The sequence below is a fragment of the Mytilus californianus genome, unplaced genomic scaffold (assembly GCF_021869535.1).
Source record: "Mytilus californianus isolate M0D057914Y unplaced genomic scaffold, xbMytCali1.0.p SCAF_6, whole genome shotgun sequence".
Taxonomy (NCBI): Eukaryota; Metazoa; Mollusca; class Bivalvia; order Mytilida; family Mytilidae; genus Mytilus; species Mytilus californianus.
The window spans coordinates 99,740,271-99,757,371 of record NW_026262712.1 but is presented as its reverse complement, the minus strand read 5'-3'; the positions used below and the strand labels follow the sequence as shown (position 1 = coordinate 99,757,371).

At 31.7% G+C, this 17,101-nt stretch overlaps 1 protein-coding gene across 3 annotated transcripts in view; it reads right to left on the bottom strand.

The window, feature by feature from the left end:
• Nucleotides 1-1,332: 1,332 nt before the first annotated feature.
• The window catches only part of LOC127705810 (uncharacterized), a 29,221-nt gene continuing 13,452 nt past the window's right edge, over nt 1,333-17,101 (bottom strand). Inside the window, exons 6-13 of one of the 3 annotated variants that reach the window (XM_052210160.1) lie at nt 15,729-15,773; nt 14,311-14,445; nt 13,729-13,797; nt 11,694-12,427; nt 9,226-9,298; nt 8,738-8,818; nt 5,659-5,964; nt 1,333-2,270 (exon numbers count right to left, since the gene is read on the bottom strand). In XM_052210160.1, coding sequence (XP_052066120.1) covers nt 1,453-2,270; nt 5,659-5,964; nt 8,738-8,818; nt 9,226-9,298; nt 11,694-12,427; nt 13,729-13,797; nt 14,311-14,445; nt 15,729-15,773 — 2,261 coding nt within the window. In that variant the 3' untranslated portion in view covers nt 1,333-1,452. Of the gene's footprint in view, nt 2,271-5,658; nt 6,798-8,737; nt 8,819-9,225; nt 9,299-11,693; nt 12,428-13,728; nt 13,798-14,310; nt 14,446-15,728; nt 15,774-17,101 lie in introns of those variants that run through there. The other 2 variants (XM_052210161.1, XM_052210162.1) reach the window with 2 other exon arrangements.

Below are 17,101 nucleotides of genomic sequence, written 5' to 3'. Positions count from 1 at the left end.
TGATCAATTGAAACGGTATTAATTAAAGTCATATGAAACGAGTTTCTTGAAATTTTAATGTTATCGAAATTATTGAACCAATGCATGCATATATACTTAACCAAGTCTTGTATGCACGTTTTTTTTTATATTAATTACGAATCTATAACGTATTATCGACAAATGATATTTCATTCAATGATTGTTTATCGCAAGCTAATTAACTTTAGAGATTTTGCCAAAGTTTACCGGATCTTGGCAATGACATTGATAAACAATAAACACAGAGCACGTGGAAAACGGGACACATAAGTGAATTGAAAGAGCCATGACATTTGTTTTTATATTTTCCATGCGTTCCCATTTGTTAATAAAACTTTTCCTAAACAGTTGTTAAATGATTTGTTGTATTAAATTTTTTCTTTAAGAATCTGTTATTACTATTTACCTTCCAGAGCACGTTTGTTTACATTCTTTCATCACTGTTCTCCCCTCGCACTTGCGCTTTGCGGTGGCCTTATTTATAACGAGAGGTCTCGTAGTTAAGGTCACTGCATACGGGAAAATATCTGCGAATTAGTGTCTGGGAAGTCAATAATTCAATATCGGTACATTCATGAAAATTTTGATAATATAAAAGATTTTCTTTTAAAAGAAAGTTCACGTTCACTTGTTTTATAGTAAAACTTAGCCATTCAAGTATATAAAACATAATCAACTTTTTTTTTATAAATTTGAAATTTCATATGAGTTTAAGTGCACTAGATAGTTATGCATTTCGATAATGCATGTCTACTCAGTGATGCCCAAGGTCAAAATATTGGAAGGCAAATTTCTAGGACATACAAAGGAGAAAGAATTGATATAATCGAAAAAGATCAAAAGTATTGTCAAATCTGAAATGGGAAAATGCCTGAGGGAGATGAATTTCTTGAAATCATATCCGTTATTACAATAAGAGTCAGTAAAATATGGAGTAAGTCATCATCAAGGAAAGAAGGTAAGAATTATATATTAAGCAAGTCACATTATTATTTCAATTGTCAATTACCTTTTGTTTTTTGTTTCTTCAGATAATGAAATTGAGACACCAAATTTAAGCCGTTAATTGTCTTTTTTCTAAATGTGCACTATTTTGTTTTCGTGGTGCAAAAGGTGGTAGCACCATTCATTATGATATTGCACATTTACTAATTGTTACCAACCGTACGGTGACATGCAGATGTTTTACTTTTCATCCATTGACTGGTGTACAGTTTTCTAAGCAGGTGTTGTTATACCATCTCTTAAATTGTAATCTAGTGCATCAAAATTGGTTGGGTCTTGATTATCCATTTGAAAATAACAAATATAATCAATGTAAATGTATAATTATAAAAACAACAAAAGGAAACAATAGCAAGTATAAACAAATATTTTAATTTGGGTACAAGAGTTTGAGGGAGATACTTGACCATTTTCACATTATCTATACTAATATTTATACTTAATACTGTAACTTGCAGCGTCCCCGTTGTCCCTATTAACTATTAACAAACAATTTCTTTTCATACAATAATAAACAAAGGTTGGATACCACAGCTGGTCTTTTCTACCTAACAATGTTTTGCATGACTGACCATCAGCAGAAATGAAATACAGATGGTGAGACGTATAATCAGTAACATAAACATTTCCAAATTTATCGCATGTCAATGCCGTAGGTCTTTTTAAAACTCCTTTAAAATTCCACAACTTACTACCGTTCATATCATAACAGAATACAGAGCTACTGGAGCGGCTAGTATGATAAAGACGGTTGTTTCGAGCACAAATTTCGTCAGAATGCGGGACAAAAGATGGAATTTGTATGTCGAGGGATTTAAATTCTTTTTTTGACATGTTAAAAGAATGTATTCCTTTGCCATCTATATAAACAAGCAATGTTTCGTCGTCTTTCTTCGTAAGTGTAAAACATTTACCGTCGACTTTTATAACCTCTTTAAATTTAAATTTGTTGCTGGTGCTTAACGAATAAATAGCAATCTCCTGTCTTTCTGGGAATGAAATGGCTACGTTGTTGTTTTCAATAATCGCCATACTAAATGGTTCGTTCCTCAGATCCTCCGATTGAATATCACCAGTGTTGTGATTGTACATCAAAAGAAGCGCATTGTTCCGATCAATGAGAATATAATGATTGTCCGACCATACTGCACAACTGGTAAAGAAAGCATCTTTTCCTTTTTGAACAACAAAACTCCTTATAAAAACAAGTTCAACTTCAGATGGTCTTTCGTCTAATGAGTAACCTGAAATTAAAGCTCAAATATGCTATCAAAATGTTGAATCATTTGTAAGAATGTTAAATTTCCGAAAAAAAAAACATCTTTTAATATGGATAATGGCCAATATGGGTGAGTCATTTGCAAACGTCTTTCAATCAGCATTACTGCTAATAATTTGTGTACAAAATCGTACAAATAATCGTAATTCATAAGCATTGGTATTTTACTTTTGATGTCAACACATATACATGAACTGGCTAACAATGCTAGAGGGACCATGCAAGTGAACATTTAAATGGGTCTGAGCTGTATTCCTCAAAGGGCATAATCATGTAATATGAAAATAAGAGCCAGTGGCATTTTATCAATGTTCAAATCACGTTAATTCATTCTAAATATACAAACATATTGGAAATGACTGAGAGAATCACAGGAACTCCAAATGGAGCGAGATCGGGTGTGTCGAGTTAGTCAAAGTAAGCGTCTCTTGCTATACATGCATAATGCGCCATAAGAAGCTTAGTCAAATGTCATGATAGGGAATATGACACATTAGATAAATGTAGAGATCCCAGTGAGGCCTTTCTTGTATTCAGACTAACAATCCCCGCATGATATAACTGCAGAACTAACATTGTTGTATGTCATATAAAAGGAAAAAGCGTTAAACCCACATTCAAAGGGAAGGAAGTTGACCACCTAAACTAAATCATGGAAAATTTTAGGGTCCGAAGATTATATTCAGTGAAAAATATGCAAAATACAACAAATTAGAATATAGTGCATTGTACCACTTTTAGTGCAGTTCTCAACGATTTTAAGGCGTAGATGAATGTATAAAAGGGGGTGGCCATATCTCTACTTTGTATTATTAATTTTAGGATTTATAAGAGAGATGCTTTCAAAATAAAAACCCATGTTAAGATAAAAATGTTTCGCAAAGCTAAACATTATTAAAATGATGGTATTAGCTTTTTTATTTTTCTTGTGAGACAATACCGTCTTCAACAGAAATATCGCAACTTTGTTTTTTAAAAAAAAACCCATACAGAAAATTGCTAGAAAGATTTTCTGAAAAAGAAAAAAAACTCATTATAAATTACATATCTGTATCTGCAATGGCCATTTTTATGACAAAAGTTGAACTATATTGTTTTCAGCTTGTCCTTGAATGCGTACAACTTATGTAAAGGTAGAGATTTTAAACGAGTTTCTTCAGTACGACATGAAGGGAGCATACCTATCTCAATAATGTCGAGGCAAATCAATCAATATGAATGTTTTTCATTCTAAATCAGTATAAAACAATAAATATAATACATACAATCTCTACAAGGAGGTGTAGTAACAACGTCAATACGTATGTTTATTAGTGGGTAACATATAATTGAAAACATTCATTTGTTTCTAGAATAACCTTCATTAGGTACACTTGACACAAAACTTTTAGGAAGCAAACTACCTTAACCCTCAAAGAGCATTAGATCTATCTGGTTCAGCGAAAACCTCTATGATATCATAACCGGAAGAAATAGCTATTTTCTCACAGTTTAAAAACATAGTTTATTCGATGAATATTAATTTTCAAAATGTACTATTTAAACGATACTCTCGGAAACAGACACTCAATCATCAACGGTACTGATCACTGGTAATGATAGAAATACGTTATGACGATCTCACTGTGAACGACGTACATCTTCTCTTCCCGGCAATGCATATAATAAAAAGCAAATCAAGATACCAGAAAAAATTCATCAGCATAAAACATCAAAACCGTATATGTATACAAGGTGAACACGTGTAATATTGTTCAAGGTGCATAAAAGATTTTCTCTTATTCTTTTATAGTCGAAAAAGAAGTCCTTAGAAACGACCATTGTTGCTACTTTTCTAAATACAACAATGGGACTGATATAAAAGCCCGCCATTCTGAAGCTGAGTTACTTTCGTTGAAAAAATAAATTGGCGGTAATTTGGAAAGTTTTCTTTTACCAAAATGTATAGATATTTAGTTTAATTAATTAACATACACGCAGCTTGGAAACTAATTTCCTTTTATTTTAAATTATGAATATTTTACATCAGAGATAGTTTTGGTTACTATTTTTGTCCAATTAAAAAAAAACATTGAAAGGGAATTCAACATTAGATATGAGATTTTGATCCTGTCTAGATATAAGAAGATGTGGTATGAGTGCCAATGAGACAACTCTCTACCCATTTCACAATTTGTAAAAGTAAAGCATTATAGGTCAAAGTACGGCCTTCAACACGGAGCCTTGGCTCACACCGAACAGCAAGCTATAAAGGGCCTCAAAATGACTAGTGTAAAACAATTTAAACAGGAAAACCAACGCTCTTATCTATATAAAAAACGAGAAACACTTATGAACCACATCAACAAACGACAACCACTGAACATCAGGTTCCTGACTTAGGAGAGGTGCAAACAAATCTAGTTTAGATCCAGTATTTATGCATATTTTGGCTACCTCTGACCATTATGCAGTAGAGATTTATTTCTGTGTTAGTATTATTTTGTTACATTAGGCAGTAAAAATATATACTAAAAATATTAACGTAACTCATAGAATAATATATTATGTCCCAGGGTAACTGCATATATTATATAGCCCTATTTCCTGGAACTGTTTTAAAAGGATAAAATATGTTTACCTAAATGTTTAACATATATCTTCAAGAAATAATCAATTATATTTAGTAAAAAGGTAATTAATTATTTTTATTATGTTCACACGTATCTCGTGATCTACTATCGGAACCGCTTCTTCAGAAATTTTGACAAACCGGGGTTAGCTTTCCAACTCTAACGCTTTCTGAATCCATTGTTTAAAAAGATTTGATCAACGATGATCTCATTCGATATTTGGGTAAGTTAAAGGGTCATTACCTTTATCTTTTACTACGCGAAAATAGTTCCACCTTTAAAATTGTTGTTCAAATTGTTTACGATTACATATGAATATATAGTTCACGAAATACAATGTCCTTGATTAGAAGTGGTATTTCATTAATCCATTTGATTCCGAGATGCATAAATGAAGTGTTTACGCATTAATTTCGTAAGTGTATGACGTAGAAATCACGAATTTCACGTCACGAGGCACTCGAACGGACTTTTGGTTTAACAAATATGAAAATTTATTTGATAATCAATGGAGAAACAGATTGATACATAGTTACTCGTGGATTATCGGATTTATCCAATCTCGATAGTTAAATTATAGAATGTTAAAGTCCTCGTCGTGGCTCCGACTTTAGAATTTGATAATTTAACTATCTCAATTGGATAAATCCGATATTTCACTTGTACCCATGAAAGAATCTATATGTATCGAATTCAATAAGGTGAAACATATAAAAGATCCAAAAGGTCAGTGATACTTACTATTTGTATGTGAGAGGTTTTCAATTGAGACCTCTATAGTGTTTGGCTGAGTAATATCAATATTACACAGCTGACATATAATTCGGAAGAAATATTCTATTTCACTTTTCAATGGTTCCTCTTCGATTAATATTTCAATCTTCATTTCAACTATTAACATAAAGTTTTCAAGTGTTGTTTCTTTGATTTTTATATTTCCTCTACTGTTTATTTGATCTACCATTTGTCGTATCATTTCCATTATTTCATCATCGTTCCATTCATTAGGTGCCTGAACTCGCAAAAGAACATCCAATGTGTTTCGATCTGTCAAAAGAATGAAGTATTGATTCAAAATAAACAAAGAGATAAAAAAGAGTACCGTTGTCTTTATTTTCTGCTTATTTCAAAGTAGTTAGTTTTAAATTTTTAGACTTCGGTTACAACAGGAAGTACTTAAATATTGCATTTAATTCATATAAATACATTAAATTATCTTATGATTATAGCGCAAATATGTAAATACCGCAATGGAAATTAAGTTACTGATCGGTTTAACTTTCATATGATGGGCAAACACAATTTCATTTTCTTTTATATGAATATAACACAATGTTGACTGGGTACCCCAATTTTTGACATTTTTAAAATTATGTCTGTTTGTTTTGCTCACACATTGTTGTCAATATAATGGAATTCTATGCGACTGTCAAACAAGTGAGTGGTTTAGTTATCTATAAAACCAGGTTTAAATAAATTCCTCATATAGATACCAGGATTAAAGATTTGTACGCTAGACGCGCGTTTCGTCTACAAAAGACTCACCATTTTCTACATAAGGAAATGCCTGTACCAAGTCAGGAATATGACAGTTGTTTTCCATTCGTTTGATGTGTTTGCGCTTTTGATTTTGCAATTTGATAAGGGACTTTCCGTTTTGAATTGTCCTTGGAATTTTTGTTATTTTACTTTTAATGATACACGAGATATTGATCATACAAAAGTGACACCTTTTTACTTAAGATTATTCAAACTTTGGAAAAATGGAAAAAAAAACAGAAGATCAGAACAAAATCGAAAGTAATATGACTGGAATAAAGAAAACCTAATAATATTGGGATACACTTATCTGGTGCATTTATGTCTGGTTTTAATTGGCTCTGTAATAAAAAAAAAATACTGAGCATTTCAGATACTAATGACATAACAAGCAACCTTATCATATATTTAACCTAAATTTCTCAACCTAATCATATATCATGAAGTTGGAATACATGATTACCAGAAAAAATTCATAAGCATAAAACATCAAAACCGTATATGTATACAAGGTGAACACGTGTAATATTGTTCAAGGTGCAACAACAATTTTCTCTAATTCTTTTACAGTCGAAAAGGAAGTCATTAGAAACGACCGTTGTTGCTACTTTTCTAAAGACAACAATGGGACTGATATAAAAGCCCGCCATTCTGAAGCTGCGTTACTTTCGTTGAAAAAATAAATTAGCGGTAATTTGAAAAGTTTTCTTTTACCAAAATGTATAGATATTTAGTTTAATTAATTAACATACACACAGCTTGGAAACTAATTTCCTTTTATTTTAAATTATGAATATTTTACATCAGAGATAGTTTTGGTTATTATTTTTGTCCAATTTATAAAAAAAAACATTGAAAGGGAATTCAACATTAGATTTTAATCCTGTCTAGATATAAGAAAATGTGGTATGAGTGCCAATGAGACAACTCTCTATCCATGTCACAATTTGTAAAAGTAAAGCATTATAGGTCAAAGTACGGCCTTCAACACGGAGCCTTGGCTCACACAGAACAGCAAGCTATAAAGGGCTCCAAAAACGACGAGTGTAAAACCATTCAAACAGGAAAACCAACGGTCGAATCTATATAAAAAACGAGAAACGTAAACATGAAGTGACATATTCCTGCGACCCATCCCTACCTCTCATTACATAGTAACTCCCGAATCGAGTAATGAACAAGTAAGTAGGGCTGTAAAAATGCTAATGTTGGAATCAATAATTAGATATTTTTTTTAAATGTGTGTGTGTGTGTTTAAAAATTTAATACCGCTGATATTCTTTTTTTTAATTGAAATGCAAATTATGATATATAAATTTGTGCGTATTAAGCGTTTTTACCTTCATTGCTCAAATCAAAACAAGCGAAAACTCAGAGTGTATAAGTTCTTGGATATTGACATTTAATCAGTTTTCAAATTGTCGGGTTAATGATACGAATCCCGCGTTTTTATTGTTCGCAAGCTAATTTTTATCTAGCTTGAGAATATTTTAAGTTATTAGCAAAAGCCGCTACGGACAACAACCCGATATTGTTTCCACATTTCAGTAAAACTCTAAAGAGTTTAAAAGTTACAATTGATACACATTTGCAGTAATGTATCAGTGTATGATATTGCTTCATAGAATTTGCATACGATCAGGCGAAATTTATTTCTGCGTTCCTAGTTTAATTAAGTCTTCTTTTCTACCCACATCAAATTTATCGGTGCAAGCGTAAGACTATTGCTGTCTATATCTAATGTCAATCGCGATAAAGGTAAGCAAATAGATAACTTCAGCGCGTCATTAAATACTATTTGTATAATATAATATAAGCACATTTATTTAACCAAAAGTCAGTAGAACAAGAATTTAAACAGGTATGAAGAATAACAAAATTATTATCTCTAAATATATAGAACACGATGAAAATAGATTCTTCATTGATTGAAATTCAGTCATATGTTATACAGTATTTCAATTTTACTCAGCAGTGGGTCCCCAAAAGGACACCGTTTTTTTAGACAAGGCAAATTTTCACTTGTAAACAAATCAGTTGTCTTTTTTCCGACAAAGGTAGACATGAGAAGCAATGATCACAGTTTAATGACGTTATCGTGGTTAAGTGTTTTTTTTTAGAAATACCGATTTAAAAATTTGATTTTTTAAAACACTATTGCTTTGTAACGACGATTATTTTTGTACACAGTGTGTCTCTTTAAAAATATATTAATGTATCGTACATATTCAATTGAAACTCCTATATTAATAATAAAACAACACATTCAAGTCTTTCTAACCTGGATAATCTTCCACCTTTACATCTGGATATTGCACAATATTTATAGAAATGTCGCCAAACTTTGTAAAAACAGTCCTTTCTGAAAAAAAATAAACTATATTAAAATTTCTACTGCCAAAGAAAAATAAATAGAGGATACGATGTTTAAATGATGATAACAAGACTTTATAAACAGAAGACAACAATCCAGACAAAAATTTTGAAAGGATGCACGGCAAAGAACGATTTATTATAGACCTTGAACGCTCAAGAAACAAAAAGATTTAGATTGAAACAATTGGCTTTAAATTGATATCAAATACACCATAAATGAAATATTGGGGGAGGAAGGGGAAACACAACAATTATCTTTTATCTAATCTAATTTTTTATAAATCACATTTTAATTTCACATCACAATGTAACATGCGTTCTTCTTAACTGAAAGACACGTCTACCATCTCGATTGTGTGAAGTTAAATATTGTATTTATCAATAAAATATTACCTCTTTTTCGAATACGTTCGATGCCCTTGTTAGCTTCCCCTAACTTAGCCATAAACCTTTCTTCACATAGTTGCTGTTAAATAAGAAAAATAACAATTTATTATAACAAAAGTAAAAGTAAAAAGAGAGAAGATTTATGTCTAATACATTGTAATAAGTTAAGTATTTTAGATATTACCCGTATACATTAAGGCGACAGAAGTATACCGATGTTCAGATCTTATCAATCGATTACAAAGGGACAAATTAAGGTAACAAAGAAAAATTGAGGAAACCGAATTAACCCCAATGCACCATTCTCCTTGCGAATACACAGTCATCCAAAATGTCACAATAAGGTATAGAACAATCTCGGTAAAATTACAGACAACTTTACTGGTATCTAGAGATCTAAGACCGTGAAAACATGTCGCCAGTCAGTTGAGACATCGACACGTCGTATCGGTCAACTATTTTGTGATTGTGACCATAAAACATATATATGTAGTATCAATTTCAGTCGTTCTTCTTCACAACTCTGTTGAAGCAGTTTCTTTTTTGTATAGATCGCAACCTTGTTTATGAAATCCGTGTAGCGTGAACATGCTCAGGTGAAATGTATTAATTGAAATATGTAAACCCTGTAAGATGAGCGGAGGTTATGCTGAGTAATGAAAAGTTGACAATTTGAAAGTTGAAATCATCACGTTTGTTAGAAATTCTAGTTTGAAGTAGGTCATTTGTCAATATCTAGGAAAAGATCAAGATATGAAACAGACCTTCTAATTTTGGTAGTATCCATAATCTCAAGTTCACTTGGATACATGATATGTAAGCGTTCTAAAACAAATTTTCAGACTAGATATACTTTGAAAGAGCAGTTGAAATTTTAGGAAACGAGAATTGTAAAATCGCTTTGAAGTCCGAAAACTGAAAGTATGAACACATGCATAACTACTTAAAAACTAGATAATTTTCTTTTCTATTTCACAAGAACGTGCATATCACAAAGAATTTGTAGTTCAAAACTTAACTAACATGCTAGTAAAGAATTTTAAATATGCAATGCTTATAAAAATGCAAGGTTTGCTCTTGTAGAATTTCTTGGAAATATTTGTTTTAAGCGTTTTATATCCTTTGGTGACCCTATGGTTTGAAATGTCAATTGCAAACACAACGTAAAAAGTAGGCGTAACGGACGAACATTCGCCTGATGATACCCAGCCAATGGATCGCCATAACTAGGTTCGAGTATATTATCATACATAAGGAAACAATTGATTCTTATTGCCGGGTTTCGAAAAGTAACCCATACATTAGTATACCCTTTCTGCGTTTAAAACCCGAAAGAATTAATAACATTTTAGTCTTAGACAAATGATTTTTTATTAGTTTTTATTGGCTTTGAACTAGCTTTCAATAACTGTGAGTATTATCAGATCTGTACTTTTTGTCTAAAGTGTTTTTGTTAGGGTTTTTATGTGATTTGTATCGATCTGGTGAGTTAAGCCTTTTGGTTCTTATATAGCTCTGCTACAGCACTGTCCCAGGTAAAGGGGATGGGTTTGGCGCCAGAAAACAAGTTTAACCCCGCTAAATTTTATATGTGCCTGTCCCAAGTCAGGAGCCTGTAATTCAGTGGTAATCGGTTGTTGCTGTATATCAAACTGTTTTTTTTCCTTTATTGTTTTGTACCGAGATCAGGCCGTTAGCTTTCAAGTATGAATTGTTTTACATTTGTCATTTCGGGGTCTTGTATAGCTTACTATGCAGAATGGGTTTAGCTCATTGTTGAAGGCCGTATGGTGACCTATAGCTGTTAACTTCTATGTCAGTTGGTGGAGAGTTTTCTCATTGGCAATCATACAACATCTTCTTATACTTTTAAGATAAGCCAGAAGGATTTCAATTCCTGCTTCAATAACGGCTAACGTGGTGTTCTCATAACAAGAACAGAACATTTAGTAATAATTCGGTGATGTCATAAAGGAAAAAAAGAAAGCGACTTTAATTCTGTTACAAATGGAACACGTGGACATCTATAAAATGAATATTTCACTATTCAAATGGATCATGATGAAGATGGTGGCATTATAGTAGGTAGACCTTTATATATAGGAAGTGTTTATAATTGTGACTGGGTTTCATTAGTAACTATAAAACTAATATAGTATTTATAATGAGTGACACAATAATTTAAAAAATATCATTGACAAAATGGAAATGGATGTAAGAATAAACTAAACGTTACTAACAGTACTGCTGTATATTGTTGGAAATGTCACAAGGTTATGGATGCAGGTGACAGGGTTTTTAGAATTTTTTTATTTGAATGATCTCTAATAAATACCGATATTGGGTTTTGTTTTTAAATTTAAACAAACTCTTTCTTGTATTTTTTGACTCATGATAGTTTTTTTTCCTACTCTTCACCAAAATTATTCTCTAAATAAGTAAACTAAGTTATTTACAAAACCGTTTTAACTTACATTAATCTTCAGATCCATATCTTGTTTAGACTGCATCAACAATCCAGTCAACTTCTCTGAATATGCTGTAGTATCTTCTAAATTTTCATTTTTCAAAACATTTATTTCTCCCTTTATTTCATTATGGAAGTGAGAATTTATCACAGAAGCCAGTTTAACTACAGGTATCCGAATCTTCTGCCATTTATCCGTGAATTCATCATCTGATAGGTGTTTTAAAGCTGTCATATGAAAAATTTCATTTCGTTTATCTTTGATATTCTTCATCGAGTCTAAAATTGATTGTCTGTCGGTCAACTCCGGCACTATTTCGGGAGTGCAACCGCAAACTAGTAAACAAGTGGCCACACTTACATCTAACACATCTAGAGACACGTTTTCATTGACTTCAATATTGTAAAAGCAATATATCTTGCTGTATTTAATGTGTTGATGGCTTTGTGGAACTGACCCGCTGTTATTAAACATGATATGAAATTGTTGTTTTGTTAACATACTTTCCTTCTGAACATTATCATCTGTTTTGCATTGACAACATCTTTTATTGTTATGCCATGCATGAAATAATGCATGTTTATTATTCACATTTTTCAGATACGACGTCAATGTTTGATCATTAGTTAGTAATGTGCAAGTAATTATTTTTTTTATAACTTTCTTTGCAATATTTGCAATTAGTAACACCAGTTTACCAACATTGTCTTTGTGTTCTTTAGGCTCTGTATCTTTATTACCTGAAAGTTGATCAAGATGTTTGAATAAATTATATATTAAAAGAACGCTGACTGGTTTATTGGCCTTTTTTGTCGGAATGAACCTCTCAAAGTTTTAAGTCATGTACATGTACAACAGAAAAGAATATACCAGATATTTAAAAACAAGAAAAAACAGTAAACGTGTCTTTTAAATGTAAAAAAAAAACAAAACCAAAAGCAATTGAATTCGTCCACCTTGATCCCATCACAATGATATACATTGCAAGATTGTGTAATAAATTATCTGCGAAAAACGTTACGCATTACAATTGGCACTGACCTAGTACAGACAACATAAGCAAACCATATGCAGTCAACGACGCAATTTGCTGAAGAAAACGATTAGTACTATCGATTTTTATCAAAACACTGTTTACCCCGCTTAAATTTTTTAAACATTAATACATTTCATTGAACTCTTAAACAACCGAACAGAAGCAGTCATTTGTCTGATTTAGGACACCCATTTCAGACAGAAAAGTATTATCCCCGATGATATATAAACATCAATCATACTACAATCTTTCAACTTGTCAACGGAAATATGAAATGCAAACCCTAGATAAAAAGGTGAAAATGAAATCAGATGCTGTAAACATATGGACTTTTGGTTTCTTTTACCAAAAAGACTTGTTGAGGTTTTTGACTCAGGACAGGCACATGCACATTAGAAGGTGTTAACTTATTTGCTAGAAATGTAATCTATTTACTCTTTTAGAATATCGAACGGTGGAACAAAATAATTTACATGAAAAACAGAACATCGATAAAATCAGTACAGGAAAAGCACTTTATAACAGTAATACATATATCTTTATGTGTAGTTTTTGTTGAATTGGTCATACAGAGGGTAAAAGGTTTTATGCGCAACAGGAAACATTTAAAGTTTTTTCTGATATTCCAATACTTATGCCGTTTGTGAAATGGGTTCCCAGATGAAAATGAAAAGTCTAAAATAAAACGTATTGGACAGAAAAACATGCATAATTATAAAAATAAATAAAGGATTTTTGAAACTTAACATATACATGGTACGCTATAATATAGCAAGATGTAAAGACCATTTATACCTCTGACAGGAAAATCAGAATTCGTAATTCGAATATATCTATGATTTATATATCTTGAACAAATACCAACATTTGAATGAAACATATATAGATATAAGAAGATGTGGTATGAGTGCCAATGAGACAACTCTCCATCCAAGTTATATGCATGCCATAAAAAGGTTCAACATTTGATGAAAATAAACAATAAATACATATACTGCCTTATACCTGTTAACAATGGTTGAGTAAGAGGATTTAGTTCCGCTGTTTCACCACTGCGTTTTCGTAACAACAATTCTACAATACACCATTTGTAAATTTACAATTACAGTTGTCAATTATTAGTTTGACAATCAAGAACAAAAGTTATCTTTATTTTGCACATCCCTCTCGCAATATCCAAGTTGTTTAGATTTGTTTAATATGCATTACTATGATTCCTAATTCTTACAGCTTAGCACCTGGCAATACATCAGATGTAATATCGACTTTAATGTTTCATCGACAAATATATTTAATTTTAACAGTATTGTTAAAGGGCTCAACAACTCTTCAATACACCCATGTCTAAACCATTTTAAGACGACTTGATCATTATTTCCGCTGAAAGCTGTAATTAGGTTCAATTGTCTGCATGTATATTTTGCATCATATATTGACATATTGCTCCTTCAATTTCGTTTAGATAATCACTTGGATAATGACTCAATTCTAATATCACTGTGTCATTGTTTTGTTATATAACTTATATGAGTTTGCAGTATAAATTGCAAATTTTGGAAAAGTTACTTATTTAAATATCAATAATACCTTTTCGCTTTCTCGTAATATGTAATCTGCAGCAGACAATTACCACAGTTAGAAGGACGGGTAAGACCACCGCCACACCTACAAAAGCCCATTTCAGTCCTGTTTCTTGAAAATAAATGGCAAATGTTGAAAATTCTGAAATAGCATTCAAATCGACTACAAGCCTTTCAATGTACAATAATTTGTGGTTGGCAACATATGGGGGTATTCGTCAGGTTATATAAATTTTGAATTGTAAATTGGCACCCCACTAATTAAGGTTTTTAGATGATTTAGTCCCATAAATAACAATTGAGGATGATAAATCTCAAGTTTAGATAAGCACTAATCACTTTATCTGTAAATCAAAAATTAATTGATATCAAAAATCAATGATATTATGTCTACTAAACAAAACCTATGGCATACTTAATCATATGAACCTGGTATTTTGTATATGATTTTATAACAACTGGGACGTCGACAATGCCACTGTCACTGCGCGTAGTCTATTCTTTCCAGATGGTATAACCAGCCTTGTTTCAACACTCATTAGCTGACATGATATATCGTTGATGCGGTCATATATTGTAAATCTTACCCGAAATCTTAGATGACCTCAGTTGGATTTGGCAAAACCTTTCATTTTTAATGCTCTTCAACATCGTATTTGATTTGAAATTTTAACTGTTTTGATTCAACCGTCAGTTACTAATCTTAGGTAGACGTATAACGTACTATTTAGTAAACTATAAGCTTCGTATTTGTGAACTATGTGATAACAAACAATATTATGATTTCATTGATAGAGGGTTGCTACTTACAAGGAAGCTATTGAACCAAAGGTTCCAAGTGGGAAAGTAAAAATTATCCCTTCGAAAACTTTGCGTATGCCATCACGATTTGGTTGACCGTTATGAAAAATCTGTTTCACAGATTACGATGGATATGTTCCAGTTGTAATCACAATCTCGTCCTCTTTTCCTCGAATGTGATCCACCGAATAAGACTTATTACCCGGTTTTAACTTACATGAGCAACACAACGGGTGCCACTTTTGGCGCATGGTAAACCTACCCGTTCGGAGCAATAAAATCACCCGCAGTTTTTGGTCGGTTTCGGGTTGCTCAGTCTTTAGTTTTCTGTGTTGGGTTTTGTGTACTGTTGTTTGTCTTTTCGTCGTTTTTCTTTTTTGACATAGCATCGTAAGTTTGTTTTCAACTCATCGGTTTGAATGTCCCTTTGGTATCTTTCGCCTCTCTTCTACTAACAGAAGAAAATAATAAAATTATGTAACGGATAAAAACTAATGCAAATTAAACCCAGGTCAATCTACATTTATTGCTTAGAATACTTATACTAGCTGTTTAGACTGAAAAATTAACAGCAAAAAAATTACAAAAATATACTGTCATTAAGTTAAGGAGTGGTTTACATACTGATGAAATCGGCATCCTCTTTAACTGGTGAATTAGGTCTGTTATCTAAAAAATAAAGCAGTATGATAAAAAAATTCACAATATGGTGATATTTGTTTGCACACAATATACCTCCCACTTTTTCTTCGTTATTTTTATATCAACATTAATCTTTTTATGATTTTCAAACTAGGGAAATTAATTTAAAAATGCATGCCTTCATAACTTTTTGATAGGATCTACTGATAGCTAATACTTCATCAAGTATTCAATTTCAATGGATTCTTGAAGATCATATTTAACTCACCTGCTAAATCAAGAAATGCATATTGCCAGTTTGCACCTGAGTGACAGAACATTTAGGGTATATGTCAGAAGACAATCATACGACACAAAAATAACAAAACATAAAGAGGACAGCCTACAGTTAATAATCAGATAAGCCAAATTCTAAATCTTCTCAATTCAAAACAAATTGGAAATTTATTAAACAGAAACAATGAAAGATCTTATTTCTACACCGAATTTTCCAATGAACACTACCTTTTATGTTTCATTTTTACATTAAGCCCTATATTCAACCCTTTACAGGGGATTTATACATCCCTACACCAAAAAGACACTAAGTACAGATCTGAGAGTATTCGCAATTATTGACAGCTAGTTCAAATACAATAGCAACTAATAATAATAAATCATGTATCTAAGACTAAAATATCAATCAGTACACATCCAACATCCAATGGATTTAGTGTAAAGACGTCATTAACAGTCAGAGAAAAACATGACTTTGTGCAATGCCAAAATACAGGTATCGACAGATTGTGGAACCGTAAATGTGCATGTGTATGTGTATATACCAATAATATTAGTTTTTTGTTAATTTACTGATAACAAAATCAATATTTATACTATAAAAACAACATTTGAAGATCTAATTACAGTGTTGAATTGGTAACCTTTTTTAGAATAAGTTTATTTAAAGGATTGATAAGTTTACCCGGATCGTATCGAAATTCCCGGGCTCGGTAAACAACAATTCCGTAAAGATTAGGATGCACTGCCCCGTTGGAAACAGCCGAACTTACAAACCAAATCTTTGTATCTATGGAAGAATTTAGTAAATGTTGTACGTAATTTGTAGTAATGAAATCTCTGACTCAATAATTTACCAGTAATACATATATTTTGCTCATTGAAATCCAAAACGTCAACTATGTTTTATACTTTGATTTTATATTGTACTGTTACAAAACTATCTCAGACCTGGAGGAAAGTTGAGCATTCTGAAACATGTTAAAACCTAAATAGATATTTATGTGCTTTTCAAAAGTCAGGAGCCTGTAATTAATTGGTTGTCATTAGTTGCTGTCTGTCATGTTCGCTTTTCGTTT